Below are 22,878 nucleotides of genomic sequence, written 5' to 3'. Positions count from 1 at the left end.
GCAATTGGTGGCACAGGATTTTCATACTGTTTTAGCAGACAGCTTGTGAACAACTACAAATAACTGTCTTTTTCATCTTGCTTTGAAGTCTGTTCTTTTTCTAAAATGAAGACAGAAACAGGAGGGGGTTGAATTTGCATAGCCCTCTGAAGAAGACAAATTTCCCACACCATCTTGAGCTCCAAGAGAAATCTTAAGGCTGTGACTTGCTAATTTTGAGATGGTCAGAGCTGCTCCCCTCCCAGCCACCCACTCTCCTCATGGCCTTGAGCTCTCAGTCTATTATGGAAAAGCCAAACCACCCTGAACTTAGAGCCTGGCACAGACAGTAATTCCAAAACTCATGACCTTTGATGGACCACTCAGACACAATGGAGGCACTCTGCAAAGCAGCTGCAGCACCTCTGCAGCACAGACAGGCAGCTGCTGCAGGGCAGGATGAGAACAGCCAGCCCAAGGTGTCTCACCAGGACTCTGAACTGCAGAAGTCTCGAAAGCTGGGCTGAGTCAGTGGGATGTTATTTATTTATTACTCTGCCCAGAATACTGACACAGGCTGTGCTATAACCAGTTTCCAAACAAGACCATGAGCAGTTCCATGCTGTGTACTACAGCTGAGTGCTGTCCTCTGCACCTTGGTGCTGCAGGAACGTGTTCTCCCATTCCCACATTCACACTTGATCATCTGAAGCTCTACCCAGTCCCCCAGCTGCTCTGATCCCCACAGGATTACAGGGTTTTTTTTCAGTTGGATACCTGATGCTGCCTGCAAACTACACAGCATTTTCTACATGATGTTCAAAAGATGGGTGAAAAATCCCTTAAATCTGAATTACAGAAGGACACGCACAGGTGTCACATGCAGGCAACTCACTGCTCACGGCAAAGGGACCTGTTTATCCCACCCAGAGACATTTCAGCAGCAAAGGATCTCCTTACAAGAAGCCAAAGCACTCAAAGCACTCACCTCAATGATGCTGAGCCTCTCCACACTGGAGCCAACATGGTACTCTGCTGATGTCTCCTGGTACAAGTCACCTGCAAGCACAGAGGTGGAAAATGTCAGTGCTGCCGGATGCTCTTTGGCAAAGACATCCTTCCATAAAGAGACTGCTTGTTCCAATGCCTCACATCTCCTTCATTATTTCATCAAATCATCCTCTCCCTCCTTCCTGCCTCCTTCCACCTGAGCAGCCTGGGCAATGCTGGGTCATTTATTTTCCAGCAATTTCTCAGAACCTGGGGAAGAGCTGAGGACATTAGTGAGCTCTTCTCTCATTACAGTGATCTGGTGCTGCTGCTTTATTAAGGATGGCAACAATGGGAAATCCCTGCACGACTGTCAGGAATGACTGGTTTGTGGGAAAATAAAAGGAATTGCTTGAACTATGCTGGGGAGGAGAGATCTGATGTATTCCTACATCTGTGCCCACACAGACTGACTTTGTAGAAAAATTCTGAGCGTCACCTTCCACCGTGAATCGCTCTGGTTGAGGAGCTACAGTTTCCTTTCACCATTCCATAATGATGAGCAGAAAATAAAACTGAGGCAGATACAGTCAGGAACAAAGGATGGAGCAAAAGGAAAGAAGAGCCAGGAGAAAATTCAAGTCATTTGAGACAGAGCTGGGATATTTCATCATTATGTGAGAGAATCCTGGCTGTCACACAAAGGAGCCAAACCAATGTGGAAAATAAAAGAGAATCAAAAGCTATCCCAGCTCCCACTGAGCAAATCCTTTCCAGCAGCACTGGGCACTCATTTTTATGCTCTGTCTCAGCTTCTCCCTTTGTGAGACGAGGATAACAAGTTTTACCTTGCTCACAATGAGGCTGTGACAATTGCCTGGAAATACTGTAAAATAGCACATGCAGTTTGTACTTGGAAAAGAATTACCCTGGACATCATCGCATTCGGGGGTTTCAATTTTATCCATCAGATCGTTGGAACTCCATTTGGTTATTTCTTTCGGGAACATTTCCTCATTGTCAGACAAGTCCTCTTTAAAAAACAGATTTTTTGAGAGTCACAAACACAAAAATATGTATACAGAAAAGAGCAAAAAGCAGAAATTTAAATAAAACCCACAACTCTGTGCAATCCATACACAATTGGATAGCTTAAGTCAAAATAAACCATATACTTTACCAGCTTTTGTTATATAAAAACCAAAGCACCTTTTGAGAAGTAAACAAAGTGTTTTAGTTGCATGATTCAAACAAAACTCCTAAAACACAGAAAAAAGTAATCTGGATTTTTAATGCTACCACCTAAGGTTCCATGTTTGGCCTTGCCAGTCTCTCTGATGGAGCTGAAGCAGCCAGAATGCTCCAGCACAGGAGAGGACAAAGCAAAGATTCCCACTGGGATCCTCCCAGCCCTGTTTGAGAGCTGTGGGATTTCTCTGGGGGAAGAAGGGACAAGGATCACTGCTGCTCATAGGACCAAACACCTAAAAAGGTTAGAGCAATAAAGGGAATGTGAACTCCCAAAGCTGATTTCCTCAAGAGATGAGACACAGAGCATGGATCTGCCTTCTCCTTCCTACCTCAGTATCTTCCACCAGCCTGGCTCAGTTCAACTGTTGTCAATAAAGAATAAGGGTCCCAAAAACATTATGTTCTTAGAAGTGTAATTAAAAGGAAGAGACATACAAAGGAGAGCTCTCCTTTCTCTTTTTTTTCTTTTTTCCATTGAGTATCTTTTGCTGCTATGATGGTTAAGTGCTTTCTAATTTATTTATACCTCTGTGCTTAGTATGTCTTTCCTGAAATTTTGGGCTTGTAAATTTAATAAAGAGTTATAAACGTAATAACAGCAGTAATTACAGATGTCTTGAAGATCTAAAAGCTGTAATCTTCAGAGTCCCAGACTAGGATTTCCCCCTTCTTATTGCTGTACAGTTACTAAGAAAATAATTAGCTGGAAGAATCCCACAATGGGGAACAAAAAAAGGCTATGAAATATATTAATCTTTTCAGCAAATCTGAGCAATAGCTTAAAAAAAATTGTATGAAGGGCACTAAGAGAAGATCTAAGCAAAGCCTGATTATTTTTAGGAGTTTCTATTTCAACTTTGACCATAAAAAGAGAGCAACCTGGAAATTTTGCACCAGCATGCCATTTCCTTTTTCAGCCATGGAAAAAAATCAGAGTAAATCCCAATTTCCCTGCATACAGGAGTGTGGAACTGCCTGTCCAGTGGAAAGCACAGGCCTGGAACACACGTGCTGGCAGAGAATTGAGAGGATGACTGCACTCAAAGCTCCTCCAGCAACTTAATCTAAATATTAAACTTAATTCCTTGAGAGGTCTAATTACAGCCCTTACTGCTGCTCAAGTGATCCCTGAATGGGATATTACTCCCATTATTAGCATTTATTACAGGATGGATATTCAATATTACTGTATTTGTCACTACCTTTACCAGTGAATGAGGGTGAGTGGGAAGCTGGAGACAAGGAATCTTCTCGGGCTCAGGCTACACCCACTGCACTGTGAGGAAATGTGTGTGTGTGTGTATGGGAAGCACTTCTGAGGAACTCTGCTGGCTTTGACTCACATCCTGAGCCCTGCCAGTTCCCATGGTACCGATCCCGGCAGGAGGAGCTGCGAGCAGAGCTCATCCCTGCTCACACACCCGGAGTCTCTGCGGGCCAAGGGGCACCAAGAGGTCCCTCCTGGGGATGGTCCCTCCTGGGGATGGAGGTCTGTTCAGCTGCACACACCAAGGCTTTGACTCATAAGCCAAAATCCCACCAGATTTAGGCAGACTTTTCAAGCCAACCATGCTGACTGCAGAGGACAAACTGTGCGTACACACAGACTCGCAGGAGAGCAGCTGCTTTTACTCTAAGCAACCTCCTACAAGTATTGCAACAGAGGTGCACAAGGCTTATTTTTGTTAATTCCCCTTCCCAGGCCTGTTAGGAGCATGCCAGGGATTCCCCAGGGCCCTGGATCCCAGGCAGAGCTGTCTCCATCTCGGTTTTATTACTGAGTAATTAAAAAGGCAAAAAGCATGTGGATAGCGATGGTGCCGTTCGGATGACTCACTCCTCTTCCCCTGTATGTATATTGCTCCAATAAATCCCTCACATACTTGTTGTAAATGCTGTGTAAGTTAATGAACAGAGACACTTAGTTAAAGTTGGCCCTTCCCATTACCAGCAGACACACATTTATCCCAAGTGACACATGTCCCAACCATTTCAGCTGGTGTTGTGCAGGTCACCACACTGACACAGCCCTTTCCAGCCCACAGCTGGAGACCCATGCCTAAACACTCATGGGAGAACTCTTCTGGAACACAATACTATCAATTTTTAGAGGCTGAACTTTGGCTGAGCATCAGCAAAATTCTGCCTTGCAAAACTGGGGTGTCATCTTTTAACAACTGCATTTCCCAGCTCTACCAGTAAATATTGCACCTCTCACTTCCATCAGACCAGCTGGGAGGAGAGTCCATCTGTTGTCAATAGAGATGGAGCCCTTCAAGCTTCAATTTGCATTAAGTACAATATATAAAATGAATGCAGTGGAAAAAAGCTTCTTCACACACACATGTACAGAGGAAAAAAATCTAACAGTGTTCTCCTAATACAGATAATCAAAATTACTTTGAGAATTCTGGAATCAACACTGATTGATTTTGGCACCTGAAGTACCTTGCTGCATTTCTTGGAATGGGAGAATGAGGAGTTAATAAAGGCAAATTTGGGTCTCTTCAGGCCCAGACAATACAATTAATCATACCTCTTACTGATTAAAAAACAAATTAGAAAAATAATCAGTCACAGTGAATCATTAGGACACACCCACAGCCCAGTTAGTAGTGCTGGATTTCACGCACATTCATTTGCACCAAATAAAATACAGCCCCTGGGGCTAAGACTGCTCAAGATCCCCTCAATCAGCTCAGACTGCACCTGAAATGGTGCTGCATTAATGTAAGAGTCTGCTGGGTGATGCTGCACCAAAGCTGCACGTCGTGGTTAGAAAGGAAAAGACTTCAAAGCAAAAAAGTCTCGTTTCCTTCCCTGCTCACCCCCCGCCCTTCATGCCTTCCGTTCTCTTACCCCACCATTTCAGGGAAGGAAGGATGGTGATTTAGGCTCCACATACCATGTGCATCAAAGAATTCATCATCTGAGCTGTCATCTGAATCCCTGGCAATGCTCTGCATCCTCCACTCGGAGATACTATGGCGCGAGGGACTTGCTGGAAAAAACAAAAAAGCTTTATGCGAAACGCGACATCGACAAGACGGAGAGTTCCCAACATGATCTTTGCTGGAGGAAGAATCATGTGCTCTCTAAGAAAATTCACTGCTGCAATATTAAAAAACACAAAACCCCGATGATGCTGGTGTGATGTCAGTGTACCGCTTTACAGATCCTGTTTGTTTACTGTTGGTAGAACCTGCCAGCAAGATGCTACATTAAAGCAAAGCTGCTTGGATCACTCTTCTGCTATTTTGAATGGCAGCTATTTATAATTGTTAGTAGGACGTGCAAAATCAGCTGGGTTTTAAAGTTTGCAATTAGGAAGGAAGCAGGCTGATTGGAAGCTCTCTCTGTGCCTCTCATCAGCACACAACCCATGCTTCTGCTTTGCTAACTTTCGGGTGGGTAGCTGAGCAGAGCAGTCTGGAGAGGAATAATCTGTTTTCTGGAAGGAAATTGCTTCCACACAAATTGGATTAGAGATCTATTTAAACTTTAAACTTGAATGATTTAAACAACATGCTGTCCGACAACTTCAAAGGGAGCGGCGGTCCTGACAGAGCAAGGAGAAACCCCCAAGTCCTTTTAGTGCAGTTTGCCCTCCTGCTCTCACACCTGCCTGCTCCCTTTCACTTTCCCCTCCAGAGTTCTCTGAGCTAAATATAAACACATTATGGATTCTGCTTTTCTTTTTTTTCAGATATAATTTAGCAACCATCCAGCCTGAGCTCTTCTTGGCTGAAGTTGTCTCAGAACAGCCGCCTGCTGAAGGGAGCGCTGGCCAGAGAATGACTGGAGAGAGGGTTTGTCTGCTCGTGCCTGTCACCCAGAGCACACAAAGCACTCACAGCAGCCACCTAACCCAGCAAAAACCTGAGGAGACTGACAAGTTCTCATTTAGCATATACAAGAAAGGCTCCGGTTACTGTGACAGCCACACGAGCCCGTTTTGTGCTATTGTTCCAACAGAGTTGAATATAAAAGTAAAATTGTTCTAATCTCCCACCTGGCAGTCACATGGAACGAGGATGGAGACCCTGTGCAGAGTCATGTAATTGCAGCTCAGCACCCCCAGCAGCCCAGTGCCCACCCCTCGGGAGCAGCCAGCGAGGAGGTGGCGGAGGCAGAGCAAATTCACGCTGGAGTGACGTCAAGGCACTCGCATAATAGTTGCTAAAAATAGAGCACCTAATAACATATGGGAGGGTGACAAGGGTCCTGCCATCACCAGAGGTTTCACTCTGGTGGAGAAAAAGAAAATCTTTTGGAGAAAAGGCATTTTTTTCAGCTGGAGGTGGTGGTGCGTCGCGACAGCCCTCCTTGCTTCCATATGGTAATGTGCTGCCAGCATGAAGGAGGATTAAAATATCTGTGTGACGTACTTCCCAGCACATCACAATTAATTTCTTTCATTACTTTTCCCTGTAAAAGCTGAGACATTCTGCAGTTGAAAAGAAATTCATGCTTTGCTCCTAGTGAAAACCTTCAAGTGAGAGGTCTGAAAACTCCAGCTCCCAGTGAACATGTCAGCAGTGGAAGAGGGGTTTGTGCAGAGAGCATAATGGAAGATGGGTGCATCAAGATAAAATCCTGGTGCAGGCAAAGTAGCCAGTATTTTTATCTTTATGCAGTGATTTATGAAGCATCTGGTAGGTTCTTCCCTGGGGCTCACTCGAGTGAGTCATCGCAAGGTAAAACTACTGCTCCTCTCTCATTCACCCCGCCATGAAATCAGTGATGGAGTGGGAAATAAAAATGGAGACTCAACTCCCGATATTTAGTGCATATGATAGATGGAGAAGCTTCACTCACCCAGATGTTCCCTTCCACCATCACTGGAAGAAATGCTGCCCCTTGGGGTTTTCATTATTTTTTTCCCCTCTTGCAGTGAGAGCTGCTATTTCCCCACTACCAGCAGCACTTGGCTAAACAGAGAGGGAATTGCTGAAGGTTTGAACCTTGTGGCTGTAACTCAGCAGGGATTCACCTCTTTGTACAGAATGGTCCAAAGAAGGGCAGTACAGCAAAACAAGGTGAGTCCCAAGGGAGAGGTGAGTAACAAAATCCAAGACTCAAAGCTGAGTCCTTACAGGGAATCCACAGCAGAGCTTTAACATCAAAATCCTAAAACTTCCTGAATGGTGTTTAAAAGGGAATGTACAGTCCCACATAATCCCAGGGTGAGATTTTGTCTCCAAACAGTTACTGCACATCATCACCAGGGGAAGGCAGCAGCCCCCACACACCTTTGTGGTGCCTGCCTTGATTCTCCCCAGCAGCAGACGTTTCACTGTGTGCAGCCCCATGGAGCCAAACACCCCTCCTGAAATGGCAGGTACATGTGGCACAGAACCCTGGCCAAGGAGCACAGGTACCTGCTGGGACACAGGTATCAAAGAGAAGCAGACATCCAGGAGGGAACACTATGGAAGGGCCTTGGAAAGCCACCTGGGTAACAAGGACTAACTCTGTGCTGCTGGCTGTCTTTTGAGCCCCAGTGCTGCCAACCAGATCCTGCCTGCTCCTCTATGGTGTTTTTATGGATTCCATGCTTTTGACATTGGCAACAACTCTGCCACAGGACACTGAGTCAGAGTTATGAGATGATTAGAACCCAAAACAAATCACCAGAGAAGACTGAGCCTGCAGAACCAGCAGAGAAGGTCTCTGAGCTAACAGGACCCACAGGACTAACACACATTGTCCCAAAGGCACTGGCCACTGGTCCAACCTCCCAAAAGCCCAACCTCCATGAGTTCAGGAGAGCAAATCTTCAGCAGCATCTTACCTCCTCTCTTTGAGGACCGTGAGGATTTGGAGGAGGTGGACCATTGCTTGGTGAGCGACCTGCCCGAGGCCGCGTCGCTGTTCGCAGAGGCGTCCTCGGTGTCTGCGGGTGAGCCCGTGCTGGGCTCCACGTCCTTCTCCCCAGGAGTGTCCTTGACACTGTGCTGCTCTGGGTCATTCTCCCCACAGAACTGGGCCATCTTCTGGGCCAGCATCAGCTGGGCCTCCTTCTCCAGCTGCCGGATGTCCTCGATGGTGAGCCCGTACCACTCGTCCTGCCAGCACCAGGCCTGCCGGTGGGCCCGGACCATCACCTTCCGCAGGCCTGCAAAGCCAGAACGTCCCTGTCACCAGAGCACAAACTGCAGCAAGCAACATGTGCCCCTCCCAAAGCCTCCCACAGCATGGCAGGGACACCACAGTGACATCCAACCACAGTGCTGCAGTGCAGGACCTTCACACAGCCAGAGTGACACACTGGTCGCCTCATGCACTTTATCTCCTCAATTCCTCCTGTGCACTGAAATCAGCCATTCTTCTGTCACTGCTTTTAACTTGGAAAGGCATTTCCTAACTCTGGATGGAAGATTTTGGCTGCTTGTTTCACCAAGGAGGAGCCAGACACAGACCACAGTTTCAACTCCCTGAAGTTCTAGGAAGTTTTAACATTTGGATCTCATCTTCAAAGTGAAATACATTACCAGGAGTTTAAAACAAAACAAAACAAAAAAACAACAGCAACAGATTTTTTTTCTTCTTAATCCTGGAGAGTTTCAAGTAATTCCTTGATTCCTTGATGAATCCTCCACAGCCCTCCCCAGTTGTTACATTACAGAAGCACATTCCACACCTTTCCTTTCCTTGGAAACCCCTTTTCTGCACCTGGTTTCTATGTATCAGTAAAACAGCATCACAAATGGGAGCTTCTGAGATAAAGGGATAGAAAGCAAAGTAAGGGAGGGAATAAAGATGCTTTATTTTGCAGATACCATCTGTCTTCTGCTGCAGGAGAAAAATGGAGTGGGTAAAGCCAATTTAAAATATTTCAACATATCATACATCTGAAAGGAAGAACAGCCTCAGTATCAACACACAATGCACCTGACCAGGCAACAGATACTCTCCTCAAGATTTAGACTCACTCACTAACATCATCACACACTCAGGATTTTCACCAATATTATTCCCTAAAAATTCACAACAGTTCAAAACTCCAAACTGCTATTTATTCCTGATGGGATCACACAGCAGTAATGATGCTTTATTGTCTGTTCTTGTCTTTGGTCAGTCCTTAATGCCACCAGTCATCCCCAGCCAGGCTGTCAGGAGGAAATGGCCACTGAGATCAGCAGCTAATGCCATGGACCAGCTCAACCTGAACTTCATTTACACAGTCAGATTAAATCTATCAATATTTGATGCATTTTGCTGAACTGACTTTTGGAAGGGAGAGGCAAGTTTGAGCCAGCAGAGTGTGACCTTCTGGGGGCAGAATGACAGCCTTCAGCACCTTAATTCATTCAACCTGAGTCGAGAGTCAGAGTTATTTCCCCTGCCAGATTACTTTTTGCAGAACTACAGGAGAATGTTTTAGCCTCTTCACCTCCTGTTATGATTGACAACCAACAGAGCTTAAAAAACAAGATTAAATTCGCATCACACCCACACTGAAAGCCAAGAAAACATTTCTCTTGCTGTCCCCAACACCTCACCATCCTTTGGACTTCCAGGTCCACTTCTACCTTGCTTGGAACACCTTGAAAACAGATCGTGATCAGAACAGAAGTGAATGTTGCTTTTATCTCACGGCTTCCCCCGTTCAAGGGCTCAGCAGGCTCCACTCCTGCTCCTGAATCCAGCCTTGATGTATCAGTGCCCCAACTCCTCAGAAATTCTCTGTGTAGTCACAGATGCCACCGACCACATATCTGTGTTTTAATGGACTAACATCACAGGGAACATGAAAACCACTTGGGGGTAAAAAAAGTCTCTTGAAGTTCCTCTCTGCCTTCTTAGATCTTAAAAATCACCTGCACTGCTTCCTGCCTACCCACAGACCTCCCCATGTGCCCTGCTCACATCCCTTTGATTAGATATCCCAAACCACCCTTCCTTAAAGCTTTGCTGCTTTGAAAATAGGATGGCACTGCAGGGCTTCACAGCTGCTGTGCCTCTACCCCTCCAGCTTAGTTAAGAAGTCCAAAAAACAGATTACTTTCCCAGCATTTGGCCTTCACCTGGGATGTGCCAGCAGTGCTGCATCTCTCTTTCTTAAACACAAGGAGAAAACCTGGGAGAGAATGAGGTTGTGAGGGTACAAAAGAAATGGAAAAATAAAAGTCATGCCTTGCAGAAAAGGTTTCAGTGCTAGGGAAGAGAACTTGAGGGGCTCCTCTGTGCACAGCAGTGGGCACTGAATTCCTGCCCAGCCTGCAGCCTCCCAGCAGAGACCCAGGGAACACAAGTGTCTCACACAGCTCCAGGGAGCCAGGATCCAGCTACAAATCACTGACCTCCCCTGTCCAGACACTGCTGCTCTCCCTGTGCAGTGAAAAAAAACCCCAACCAAATCTCAAAGCATTTTTGTATCAAAATCGCAGAGAAAAGCAAGTTTTTTATTGGAAAGTGAAAAGGAGGGGAGACACCAGACCCAGGAAAGAACATAATTGGAAAAAGCTCTCTTTAGAGCAGATGCCCATCAGGGGAGTGCTGAGGGAATCTGGCTTTCCTTTTTCTCCCTGGAAGGAGAGAAGGTGTAAATGTGTCCTGCTCAGCCAGAGAAGTCCTTGTCACACACAGTCCCAGCTGCAGCACAGTTGGAAGTTTGCCTTGCCAGCAGGTTTTCCCCCTCCACCAACATGCCCCAAGCTTATCTGAGCCTTCTTGCCCAGAATCAGAGGAAAACCCCCAGCCTCATCAGGCACCTCACTGAAGTCACCCAGAAAAAATGGGAAGAGGTTTTTTGAGAAAGATGTCAGTACCAGTTGGTTATCAGCTCTTAAGCAGAACAACATTTCTCCAGAGTGCAACACTTTGTTTAAAAAACCAAACAAACAATAACATCACACACGCACAAATGTGCAGGCTGAGTTCAGAGCACCCGTCATCATGTGTTGATTTAATTATTGCAACATTTCCCACTGTGCTGTGCAGAAAGATCATCTGTGAAGAGCTGAGCAGGGTGCAAACATTTAAATCATTTGGTTTCTAGCTCACCACCTCAACAACTCAGAGGCTGGTTGAACCCATGAGGTGGTGACTCCTGTAAATGATTTGTGGTGCTGGACTCATATACAAGGAGTGTAAATGACCATTAGACAAGTCAGGGCAGAGAGGAGGCTTCATGTAAATTTAAAAAGTTTTGGTCTGTAGTTCTGGGCTCGTTCTTCAACATGAAATGAAAATAGTAAATTGAACAGGAACTCAGTGGAAATAAATTAGAAAACCCACCAACAAATTCTGCCCCAAATACCCTCAAATATCCAAATGAAGCAACTGTTCAGATATCCATTAACTCTGTACCCAGAAGCAACTGCCCAAATAATTTTATAATGCACTTTCACAATTTCCTTACAGCAAATACAGGATGCCTGTATAATCCATGTGTAACACTATTTCCTGACAGTCCCAAGAGATCCCATAACTTGTCAGTCAATCCAACCAATCCATCTGCAGTTACACCTGTTTGCTTCCCTGCCCTCCCTTGCTCAGAACCCTCACAAAGAAAAGGCTGTGGTCACATCACACCAACAGCAACCTGCCTCCCCTTGGAAAGACAAAACTCTACCTTTGGGATCCAGTGGGCAGTGGATGAACTGAGTCATCTGAGTGCTTTAGTGAAGGCAAAGTTCTGCAAAAGAGCTTTCAAAAACCACTTCACCACTGTGCAGCAATTTGGGCATATTTAGCCTAGGACACAGTGGCTTAGACAAAGCTCCAGTTACTGGGATGGAACACACTTTGCCACAGTATATAATTAATAACCCATACACAGTCAACACACTTGTTTAACAACAAAAGACTCCGAGCCCACATGCACCATTAGGAAGCAAGTGGGAGCAGAACATTATGCAGTGCCAGTCCAATTAAACTTAAGATCTATGGGAAAGGAGTAAAAAAGCATACAAATATTACAGCCAAGTAGACTAATAGCCCACAATCACAATTTTAGTCTGTGTCTCAGGTTGTCAAAGCACTGAGTAACTGTCCAATTAGTCATGGGAAAGAATGGCTGCTGCACTCAGTACGAGTGAGAACGTTTCAACACCGTCCCCCAGAGTTCCTCCCTCTGTGCTCAGCAGCCCTTCCACATCACACAAGCCATCCATCACTTACCTCAGACCTGCTCTTTTTCCAACCCATTCTCTAATTTTAGTTTGCTCCACTAAGCATTGCTCCCCATTGGGCAGAGTTTGGATCCTGCTGTTTGTTTCCTTGCTGGCTTGGTGACCCTCAACAGGGTGAGCTAATTCCCCAAGAAATAAATTTGCTCAAGTTGGGAACAGAGGAACCAGGAGGAAAATGCCAAGGAAGAAGGGGTTGACCCACCACAACATCTCTGGCTCCTGGGAGCTTGACTCACCACCACTGCACAAAGGTCTCCATCTGCTTTTGGCCACCAGCTGAAAGCCCCACATGGGGATCTGCATCTGAACCTGGTCAGTCCTGTTGTAACCACACCTTTCCAACTTAATCATCCTCCTACACTGCTGGCTTTGGTGCAAATGCTGTGGCACTTTGCCCACTCATGGCTTCCCCACGGCTATCCAGGGAAGGGGGAGACCACACAGCTCCTGCAGATACCCCAAGCTTTTACTTTCACTTTTCATTCACTCTACTTTGTCTTGCCTAAAAGACTTTCCTGATTTTATGCATCTTAACCACTTTGAAAAACACTATTTGCCATCTTTATAACAGGCTGGAAAAGCTTTTGAAAGGCAGACAATGAGCTGGCTCTGCTCTCTGCAAAGCCTCAATCAAGAGGGAAATGGCAGGCAATCTTTCACAGAATACAAAAGCTATGTTTCTAAGGGACCAAGTTAATCTATGCCAAACACCTCTGAACAACTGGAAGAGTCATGTGCTCCTTTTTCATTTAACACATACAATGGAGTTGTTATTCTGCCTCCGTGTTTTCCAGCATACACTAAATTAACCCGTGTCACCGAAATGCCAAGGGAGTTCAGTGCAGAGAGGCACTTGTATCAAAGTCTACAGCAGAAAAAACTTCCATCCCTGCCTAAAGAAAAGCAGAGGAGCTGGAAGAAAACCACCTGTGACCATTCAGAGAGGTGCACACTATCCTCCACTGCTCTATCAGTGTTTTTCACATTGCCTCTCAGGAGCACAGTGTGACTGCAAAGAGCTTGAAAATTACTTATGCTAGAATCAAGCACTTCATGAAGACTTGCACATCAAAAGCAGAGCTGTAGAGGTCATGCAGGAGTTTACAGTGCACAGGAAGGTGGTAGCATCCTCTACACAGCCTTTTTTTGGCATTTTCTTTGCCAGAGGACAGCCAGAGCTCTGCCCTTTCAGATGGGAATGCTCCTCTAAAACACAATTTCAGTTTTCCACTCGTCATTTGTGGCAAGGCTCAGAAACTGCATCATGTGTTTTATAGATTTTCTGCAAAGAGCAAATTACTGCCAGCACTGCCACCACCTGTACTGTCTCCACTTAGTTACTCCCAGACACATCCAATTCCTCCTTAAAAGCCCTGACCTAAGAATGATGCATCCATCAAAGAAGGACATTTACTCACAACTCAGAGCCACACAGAGACCCAGCCCTGTCACAAGGCAGGAATAAACTAGGGATGCTCCAGGGAGTGGTTTTCTGGAACCATGCAGGACAATGAAGTGAAGCTTATTTCTTTAGGCAGCCCTTCAGGATGGATTTTGGTCACAATAAAGAAGAGTTTAAAAATGATCTGGCAAGTTCATCTTTTAAAAAAATAACTAAAAAGGAGAATGCAAGATCCTGCCTACACAGGATTGAAACCTTTTCAGTGGGTATGCATGGTTTGGATTGGTACATACCACAGAGTGGTATAAGTGATAGAATAACAGGATTTTTTTCTGAGCTGATCCACAGAATCATCAGATCTGAGAATCTCTTCACAGACATATCCTGGGATGTGATGCATTGCATAGCCCTCACCTTCATGTTTCAATTCAGTGCAAACATTAAGGGGTGAACTCTGCAAGACCATAAATGCTCACCAACATCGTGGATAAAGCGCTCGATTTTTGACTGCATCCCCCAGTATCTGAACTCCACTTTACACAGTTTATATGCACACATGATGGGGTATTTCCCAGGGTTGTTCTTATACTCTTGAATCCAATCTTCTGAGAGGGGCCCTCTTCTAGTCTTCACTGATTTATACAGCTTTGGATCTTCCTCAGCTTTGTACTCATGGGGAGGGATAGGATCTTTAACAATATCAATAGGATCTATAGAAAGAGAAAAAAATAGTTAGATGTTGCCTTTTCCTGAGCAAACCAAGAAAACGTCATTTTACATGAGTTATTTCTGTTTTAGTAAGTACCAGAAGCATTACAGCAATTTAGTTTCTTTTTACTTACACTTAAACAACTGATATTTAAATTGTTTATACACTGCTGCTGGGCAGAGATCAGCTCTGCCAGAGGAACGAGCACACACAGTTCCAGCAAACAGAGGCTTTGCTCCAAATAGATGTTTTTGCCCACAGTAACTGCAGATCCACAGCACTCTGGCAGCTCTGCACACTCTGCCTTTCCAGCTCCACACAGATCTGTTGCACATTTCACCTTCCAGCTTTTCTAATATCACTCCCAGCACTGCAGCTGTCTCAGCCAAGGCAGTTAAATACACCTGCCCTGCTGTGGAATGGAATCACTCATGGAACATCTCATCTTTGGGTCCATCAGAGGAGGGACTGGCAACTCCTCATCTGCTACTGTTAGACCAGATGTACTGTGCAAAGCAGAAAGCTTAACTAAAGTCCTAATTAACAATCCAGCAATGGAGAAGTGGGAACTGCACTGGGAGTGAATGAATGTATTTTAAAAACCTGCAACCCCCAGAGCTCAGTAGAAACATCTGAAGTTTGGATTGAAGGGCAGGATCACATCTCCCAAGAAGTGACAGCTCTGTGACACCTCTCAGTGCACTGGTGGGACTCACTGCTCAGACAGGCCCAGGAATGAGGACAGCTGAAGTGAAACACAAGAGTACTTTTCTGAAATATTCTGCCTTTTCTCATTCATTCTTTACATTAACTCTACCTTCTAAAGACAGCTGTGAAGTGAGTGTTAACCTGCATGAGGGCAGGACTAAAAGGAGAAGGAACCTTCATGCTTCCAAAGTGCAGCTAGGAGTCTTTTTCATATACGTGAAGGAGCCACACAAATAAACAGCAATAGTTTCACAATTATACAGCTATTTTTTCCTCTTCTATTTCTTCTTATTATCCCCAAATTCATTAGATGTCTCACTCCTCTTGGGAGCTGCCTAAACAAGATGGAAAAGCTTAAATTTACAGATGGGGGATTCAAATTATTTCCATGGGATTTACATCAAGCCTGGAAGAGAATTCTGGTATCCTCACCCTACTTGTTGTAAGCTCCAGTGACACTGACAGGGCTGCAGGTGTGTTTTTAGGGAGGATGGAAAGACAGATGGACTTACCAAAAAAATAAAAGACAAAAAAGAAAAAAGTAGAAGAAAAAGGCCATTCACCTAAAATGGTTTGTCTTTTTTCTGCAGCAGAAAGGTTGAACACGTTGTTGTGGTCTCCTGGGTCAGTTTTGTAGTATGTCTCAATATCAATAGAGAACTTCTCCACAAAAGGACACGTGTACCTGGAGCCAGAACAACACAGCTTAGAGTAAATCAGCCCCAAATCCCACCAGCCTTCACTCATGTTTTCCTTCAGATACACTTAAAATATCAACCAGAGATTGTTCTTTAATAACTTCTTAAGACAGGAGCTCACCAGTTTTCAGCAAGGAGATAAATTCTGGGCCCAGTATATTAAAAATTTGTGACACACATACTAATGCAAGGACACCCTGGAAATGCACCTGTGCAAGGAGAAAAGCAAAACTCCTGCCTGGAACCTGCAGCAGAATAAAATAGGAACTAGTTCTGTTCAGCACAGGTTTCCTGGCCAACTGATTGACTCATAGGCATTTCAAGAGAAGAGATAAAAACTGACTGGAAGTGAACTTTAATCACTTAAAAGTCAGGCAGTTCCATTATATTCAGTCACTGGTAACAGCCCATATGCAAACACCAACTCCCCACCTTCCCAGGATTGATGTTGCTTGCAGAGACCAGCTAAAACAGAACCATGAAATTTTTCTAGATTTTTCATAAAAACCAAAATACCTATTAAAGCCTTTTTACTGTGCAAGATGACAAGAATATCAGATTTGTAAATCTGAAAAAGAGCAAATGCTCTAAACCAGAGTAACTGGCACAAAGGTTATTTATTCCAGGGTATGTGAAGTCCTCCCTGACAAAATCAGATGAAATAAGGAGGTCCCAGAGGGCTCCACAGAGCCTCTGGCTCTCTTCCCTTATCAGGGTGAAAACCATAGGATGTAGGTTTGTTATTTTCTAGTTAAATGACAGACAATTCCCAGAAAAGAAGTGCTGTGGTTATTTATTTATTTATTAAGATTTTTCTTTCCCGTGTACAAATGCATCCTGTCTTCCCTGACAGGATTCAGCATGACATCTGTCCCAGCACCATGCACATTTATAATTTCCCTGAGCTTGCAGAGATCTGTTAAGCAGAACAGTGCAGGATACAAGACTAAATAAAAACCATTCACAATTCTCCAAGCTCTGACAGACAAAACAGCTCCACATTTTACAGTGAGGAGCCACAAATTCTCAGGTAGGAGTGCAGTCATCCCAGGCAAACCCCTGAGATCCAGCACTGCACAGGAATTTTAGGACTCTGAAGGATTACAGGAGAGGGAAATGCCACTGCCAGAGTGACACCAAGCCTTCACCAGAGAAGAGGTGTGGAGTTTTGCCCAGTTTTACCTTGTCCTTGTGTAAGGATAAGCGTTCCAGGATTCCTCCTCGACGCGCAGAGCTGCCTTGGGCAGGATGGAGCGGAACCAGCTGGGGATGTGCATCCCAATGTGATAAACCTTGTGAGTGTACTGCCCACTGCCCCCTGGGCCATCCACATAGGGCCTGTTCTCCAGGATCTCCACTCCACTGCCCTCCCCACATGTCTCCTCTCTGCTCTTTTTCTGAAAGGAAAATACATCACAAACACATCACAAAAATGTTCATTTGCCAGGGTATTGGACACAGACTGGGCTCTCAAAGCACCTGGACACTGGGGATGGTTTCCAGGACTCCTTTTGACCCCAGCACTAAACCAAACCTAGAGTTTATAAAGGCAAAATTTAGAGACTCATCTGGCCAACACAAACATTTGATTTATTTGGGACCCTGAAAATATTTCCATTCAGTTTGGATGGAGATGTAATGACACCTCAATTCCTGTTCCTGGAACAGGTAACAATCCCATCCCAACCCTTGGCTCCGGCTCTGAACCACCCAAGAGCACAAAAACCTTTTGCACCAGCAGACAACACAGCCAAGGGGAGTTTGTCCAACCAGAGTGAAGAATCACACACACTCCTGGTGCAGAGCATCCCAGGCTGGACACCAGGAAGAATTTCTTCACTGGAAGAGTGGTCAAGCATTGGAGCCACCACCCCTGGAGGTGTTCAAGAAAAGACTGCATGTGGCACTCAGTGCTCTGGTTGAGTTCACAAGCTGGGAATCAGTCACAGGCTGGATGTGATGATCTCAGAGGTCTTTTCCAACCTCAGTGATTCCATGATCACAGTGATAAAGACTATCCCCTCACCCACACCCACAGGGTTTGGGGGTTTGCTGCAATTGATCTGGCCCAGCAGCAGCTCTCCAGGAACAGCTTGGAGACTTTGCTAATTAAGATATTCAGAAGAAACAACCCAAGTTGTTTTGCCAGAATGATCACTGCACCCCCTGGCAGCCTCCACATTTTGGCTTATTTGTAGGACTGTCCTTCAGTGAGAAACCTGGCAAAAATTCCCTCAATAAAAAAATACTAATTTCAGTGCTTCTAAGATGAGCTAGAGGCAAACCAAATATTTATTAATTTCTCACACATTTCAGCAGATTGGATCATGTATAACCTTCATCATTTCCAAACAACAGATTCATTCTGTTAGCATTTTGAAATTATTGTTTGCATTTGAGAGCATGATACTTTGGAAATTAAGGGGGGGAAAAAGGAACTTTATACCAAGAATCAACTGTGAAATATAACACAATAACAACTCCTCATTTTTGGCATACAAACAATTCAAAGGATAACACGGTTTAACAGAAAATTATTAATAAGATGCAAGAGATCAACTTCTTATCTTTTGAAGACAGGATGTTAAGCCAACAGAGCTGTTAAGAAGTAAATAGCCCTGCTTATAAAGAGCTCTCAAGTGATTTTAAATTTAAACAGCTGTAACTGACAAACCTAAATAACTGACAATCTAAATAATCACTTTTTCCTGCCCCATAAACTGCAATAGAAAAAAAAAAAAACAACAGAAAAACAAAAGAGTACTTTTTACAGTTTATTTCTAACACTCAGCTGGCAGCTCATTAAAGCACACATCCTCTTCTAACAAACTACTGTCTTTCAGTTCTTGTATAAGCACTGACCAAGTCCTGTACAAATATTTATGAAAATAACATTAAATAATCTTGATGACCCCAAAATCTGGTTAATTCAAAGGTCTCAGAAAAGGCAGTAACCCAGCCAGCACAGCAAAAGTGTCAGACAGAATAACTGCACAGCATCTGCTCTGAACTATTGACACAAATTATAGAGATTTAGAGTTTTATTATATGGCAGAAGCACATGGAAATCATAAGCAGAGGGAAGATGAATTTTTTTCATGCCAAGTTATTCAGAACTCCCTTCTAAATTGCACAGTTACAGCAATTGCAGTCAATTCTGCAAGTGCTCATTTGGGACCAAAATCCACTGAGGGGTTTTACTCATTAACACTGCCATTCCCCATTTCACTTTTCCCTGTTCAGCCAGTTTTAACAAAAACCTCTCTGCATGGAGATGAGCTGCCTGGTTCTCACCCTGGAGAACCCACAACACTGGCCAATTTTGGCTGCTCAATAATTCCATCAGCAGCTTCTCCACACAACCTGGAACTGGTGATGCTCTGGTGGCAGGAGAGGTGAGGGTGACACAGTGTCATTGTCCCAACTCACTGTGAAAGAAAGGAGGAAGGGAAAACCAAGTTCACTGAGACTCTCTGAAAGTCAGTTCACGTCCCACTTCTGATTTGTGGTTATTTTATTCACTTCTGTGCAGCTGCAGCAGACTGCAAACCCTATTCTGGGAGCAGGGTATGCTTCCTCCTCCAGCCTTTCCAGATGACCAACTCCTGCCCACAGCCTTTGTCAACCAGTTACAAACCCGAAGCAAATTTTGGCCCTTCACAGCCCTCCTGCTTGTCACTTATCTACCTAAGATATGACAAGGGCAGCAAGAACACTTTCTCAGGTGAATATGAAATAAGAGCTGTCACTCTGCTAGCAAAAAAAAAAAATTTAAAAATCAAAGATTATATCCCAAACTATCTTTAGAGGCAGGACTTTTGAGTCAGGCCAAATTCATACTCATAACACAGCACACTGCTGGGAAGGACAGTATGATCAAAGAGAAAATCCCCAGGATAAACCCACACAAAGCTGCTTCCCAGCCCTCCAGGCTCTCTCACTTAGCAGCTGGCTTGTGGAGGAGACAACAAGGTGCAGTGAAGTAAGGAAGGACCAAGAGTCAGGAGAGAAGGTGAACAGTGCAATTACTGACCAGAGAGAAAGACAAAGAGAAAATATGTTTCTCATCTAATCAAAATAAAGACTTTAGCCACATGCACTTGAGAGACCAGGATGGTACTCTGGGCATAAGTGGTGCTGTGAAAGTGAAGCACTTGTGGGAGTCAAGAGCAATTTGCTCTGCAGCCATGCAGCCTCTTCAGGCCTCCTGTGCCTGAGCTACAGCCTGGAGAGGGCTTGTTACAAGGAAGTGGTCTGTAAACAACAATTAAAATATAACCCTCAATTAGAAAAACATTTGGCTTGAGAAGTGTGTGGCAGGTTCTCTCCAAGGAATATCTGCTGGAGGTGTGGATGTGCAGGCACTTGAGGGTCAGTCTCAGAGGTTTCAGCCTCAGAGAGAAGTAGAGACTTTATTTAGTATTATTACCTGGGTCACTACTGACACAGCATCTTCCCACTCTATAAACAGAGGAATGGTCCCCAACAAAATCAAAGAGTAGCTAAGAGCCTTTATATGCAGGTTACCTAACCCCCAATCACAGTAAGTCATCTTATATTGTATTACAAGAGGAAATCCAGTCATCCCTTTCCATGGCCCTCTCTCTTGCTGATGACACTCCATGTTCTGCACAGCCCCATCAATAGCTTTTCAGGACAGATGGTGACACAGATCCCTTCTAGCTAAAGTAATAGCATTAAATTACTCATAACAGGGAACCCAGAGAAGCAGATGCACCATGATTAGCAAGAATGCCAGTTACTTAAAGGCTTCTATTAAAATAAATCTCTTGGCACAGCAGCATAGCATGGGACACAGCACATGACCTCAGCACAACAATCACAGATGAATAATTCCCATGAATATCAACCACTGGGCCAGCTTAACCCCATTTATCATCTGCCCTTCTCAGCAGCAGACAAACAGCTGTAAACAGAGCCTTGCACAGGCAGGTTCATCAGTCCTCAGATCTTCATGTCCTTTCCCAGTCAGAAATGTCTCCCCACCAGAGCACACCTTGCAAAGCTTCAGTCCAGCAAACAACCTGGCCCAGGTGAACAGAACCAGCTGACTCCATGCAATTTGTTCTTCTAGTGGGACACAGCTCCATAAAGGAATGATGGTTGATGGCAACAGAAACCTCCACAGCCCAAGGAGTCTCAGCACAGCTGAAGGAACAGCATTCCCAGAACAGGAATGCATAATGCTGGATGAAACAATTAGGCTTATTGGATCAGCTGGAGAAATACACAGGCCAGGCTGTGTAAATTAAGATTGCCTTGTAATGTTTTGTTTTCAGGGAATTAGAAGAAAAACAGCCCCATCAACCAACTCAGAATACCAAGAAGAACATTAATCTAAACCAGAGTCCTTGTGTTCCTGCTCTGGAATCCAGCACAGGCTGCTCACAGGCTCAGGTCCACAAGCAGAGAATCTCTGCAAAGCTGACAGCAGCACTGCAAACAGCTCAGCTGGTTCAGCTTCTCCTGAAGTTGTCTGGTTTAATTCTAACTCCTCTGAGCACTGAAATGGTCCTGCAGAGAACAGTGAGGATGGGGTAGGCTGCATGGTGATAATGGGTGATCCAGGAATGTTCTAGCTTTCAAAAATAGATTAGAACTACACTCTCACCTTGTTTACCACTGATTATTGCTTACAGAACAAGCTCTCAATCTAAGTAAGTGAGACAGTGATTACAAAAGGTTGGAATGCTTTAGCTTCCTGATGTTGTTCTTACTTCCCTTCAGCAATGCAGCACTCAGTGCCACAGGACCCAGGAGAGTTCTGATTTGAGATTACTCTAATTATGAAGACTGACAGCACCATGCTTGACAGACCTATCATCCATGGGTAAGGAAGACATAAATCACTGTCTGGAAACAATAACCAGAAGATTTTTTGGGGGTATTTATTTTCCTCCAGCTCCCATTTGGAAAGGGGGTATTTTGATAGTCTGGACAAAACTCTTCTGGGAGAATGCATTAAAATAACACTGCACTCTCAGGATTTTTTTAGCCCACTTAGACACAGATAGGGATATGAGAAGTTTCCAGCAGCTGATGGTTTCAGTTAACAAGGACAGCAAAGACATCTCTGTAACCACAGAACAAGAACATGACAGCAAATATCCCCAGAGGACCCTGCTAACATACTTGCTCATATTGTTGTGGCAAGGGAGGCTGAGAAAACATTCTCTATGACCAATTACTATTTTTTTATTGTTTTGGATGCTAAGGCTACCACAAACACCAATTAAATCCCCAGAAACAGACCCTTCCTTTGGGAAACCAGAGAAAGCATGAAGTGCCTCACACAATCCATCAAACCACAAAAATGCCTGAAGCTGTTCAGCAAGATGACTCCTGCTATCACTGGAGAGCTCTTAGGACCTGTTTTCACTAACCAGACCTGTTCTGTTCAGTTCTAGAAAAGAAGTGTAAAGGCACCTAAGGTATAAACAAAATTTAGGCTGGGGGAGAGGAATAAACTCTTTGCTCTCAATCTCTTCCACATGCTAAGGGAAAAATATTCCCAACTATCTCCAGTTGAATATTATTTAGGCTGAGGGATATTTCACTCTTTGAATTGATTTTCCAAAGTGGAGTCTTCTTCCCATCAGCAAAAGTCTTCCTTGCTATGCTCCAGCAGCTGCCCACCAGCCATCCTCACTCCCATCTGCAGGCACCAGGTTCTGAGGAGGCACCAGTGACACTGTGACTGGGACCTTGCACCTGGTAAACTTTAACAGATAAGCTGGGAGAGGTTATGAGAAAAGCAGCCTGTTAGTCTCAGCCAGGTAATTTGACTTATTGTGGCAGTATCAGCAGTCAAACATCACAAACAAACAAACACAAAATATGACAGCACATTCCAGCCATAGGTGCCTGAATTAAACAGCACCTAAAACCAGAATGCCAATGATGGGAAACACTGAAAGGTCCTGGAAGTAATGCTGGGTTTATTGTTCCCAGGTTTTCCCAGCACAGCACTGCTGCACATGG

At 44.5% G+C, this 22,878-nt stretch overlaps 1 protein-coding gene across 5 annotated transcripts in view; it reads right to left on the bottom strand.

Annotated features, from left to right (window-relative positions):
- PITPNM2 (phosphatidylinositol transfer protein membrane associated 2) overlaps positions 1 to 22,878 on the bottom strand; it is a 123,849-nt gene that overhangs the window by 30,686 nt on the left and 70,285 nt on the right. For all 5 annotated transcript variants that reach the window (XM_033076125.2, XM_033076120.2, XM_033076122.2 and 2 more), the window contains exons 4-10: positions 17,059 to 17,273; positions 15,742 to 15,863; positions 14,238 to 14,471; positions 8,015 to 8,338; positions 5,126 to 5,221; positions 1,898 to 2,002; positions 968 to 1,038 (exon numbers count right to left, since the gene is read on the bottom strand). In XM_033076125.2, the coding sequence (XP_032932016.1) occupies positions 968 to 1,038; positions 1,898 to 2,002; positions 5,126 to 5,221; positions 8,015 to 8,338; positions 14,238 to 14,471; positions 15,742 to 15,863; positions 17,059 to 17,273 (1,167 nt within the window). The remainder of the gene's footprint in view (positions 1 to 967; positions 1,039 to 1,897; positions 2,003 to 5,125; positions 5,222 to 8,014; positions 8,339 to 14,237; positions 14,472 to 15,741; positions 15,864 to 17,058; positions 17,274 to 22,878) is intronic.

The sequence above is a fragment of the Catharus ustulatus genome, chromosome 18 (assembly GCF_009819885.2).
Source record: "Catharus ustulatus isolate bCatUst1 chromosome 18, bCatUst1.pri.v2, whole genome shotgun sequence".
NCBI lineage: Eukaryota > Metazoa > Chordata > Aves > Passeriformes > Turdidae > Catharus > Catharus ustulatus.
The sequence above is the reverse complement of the archived record's forward strand: the minus strand, read 5'-3'. Positions and strand labels throughout refer to the sequence as shown.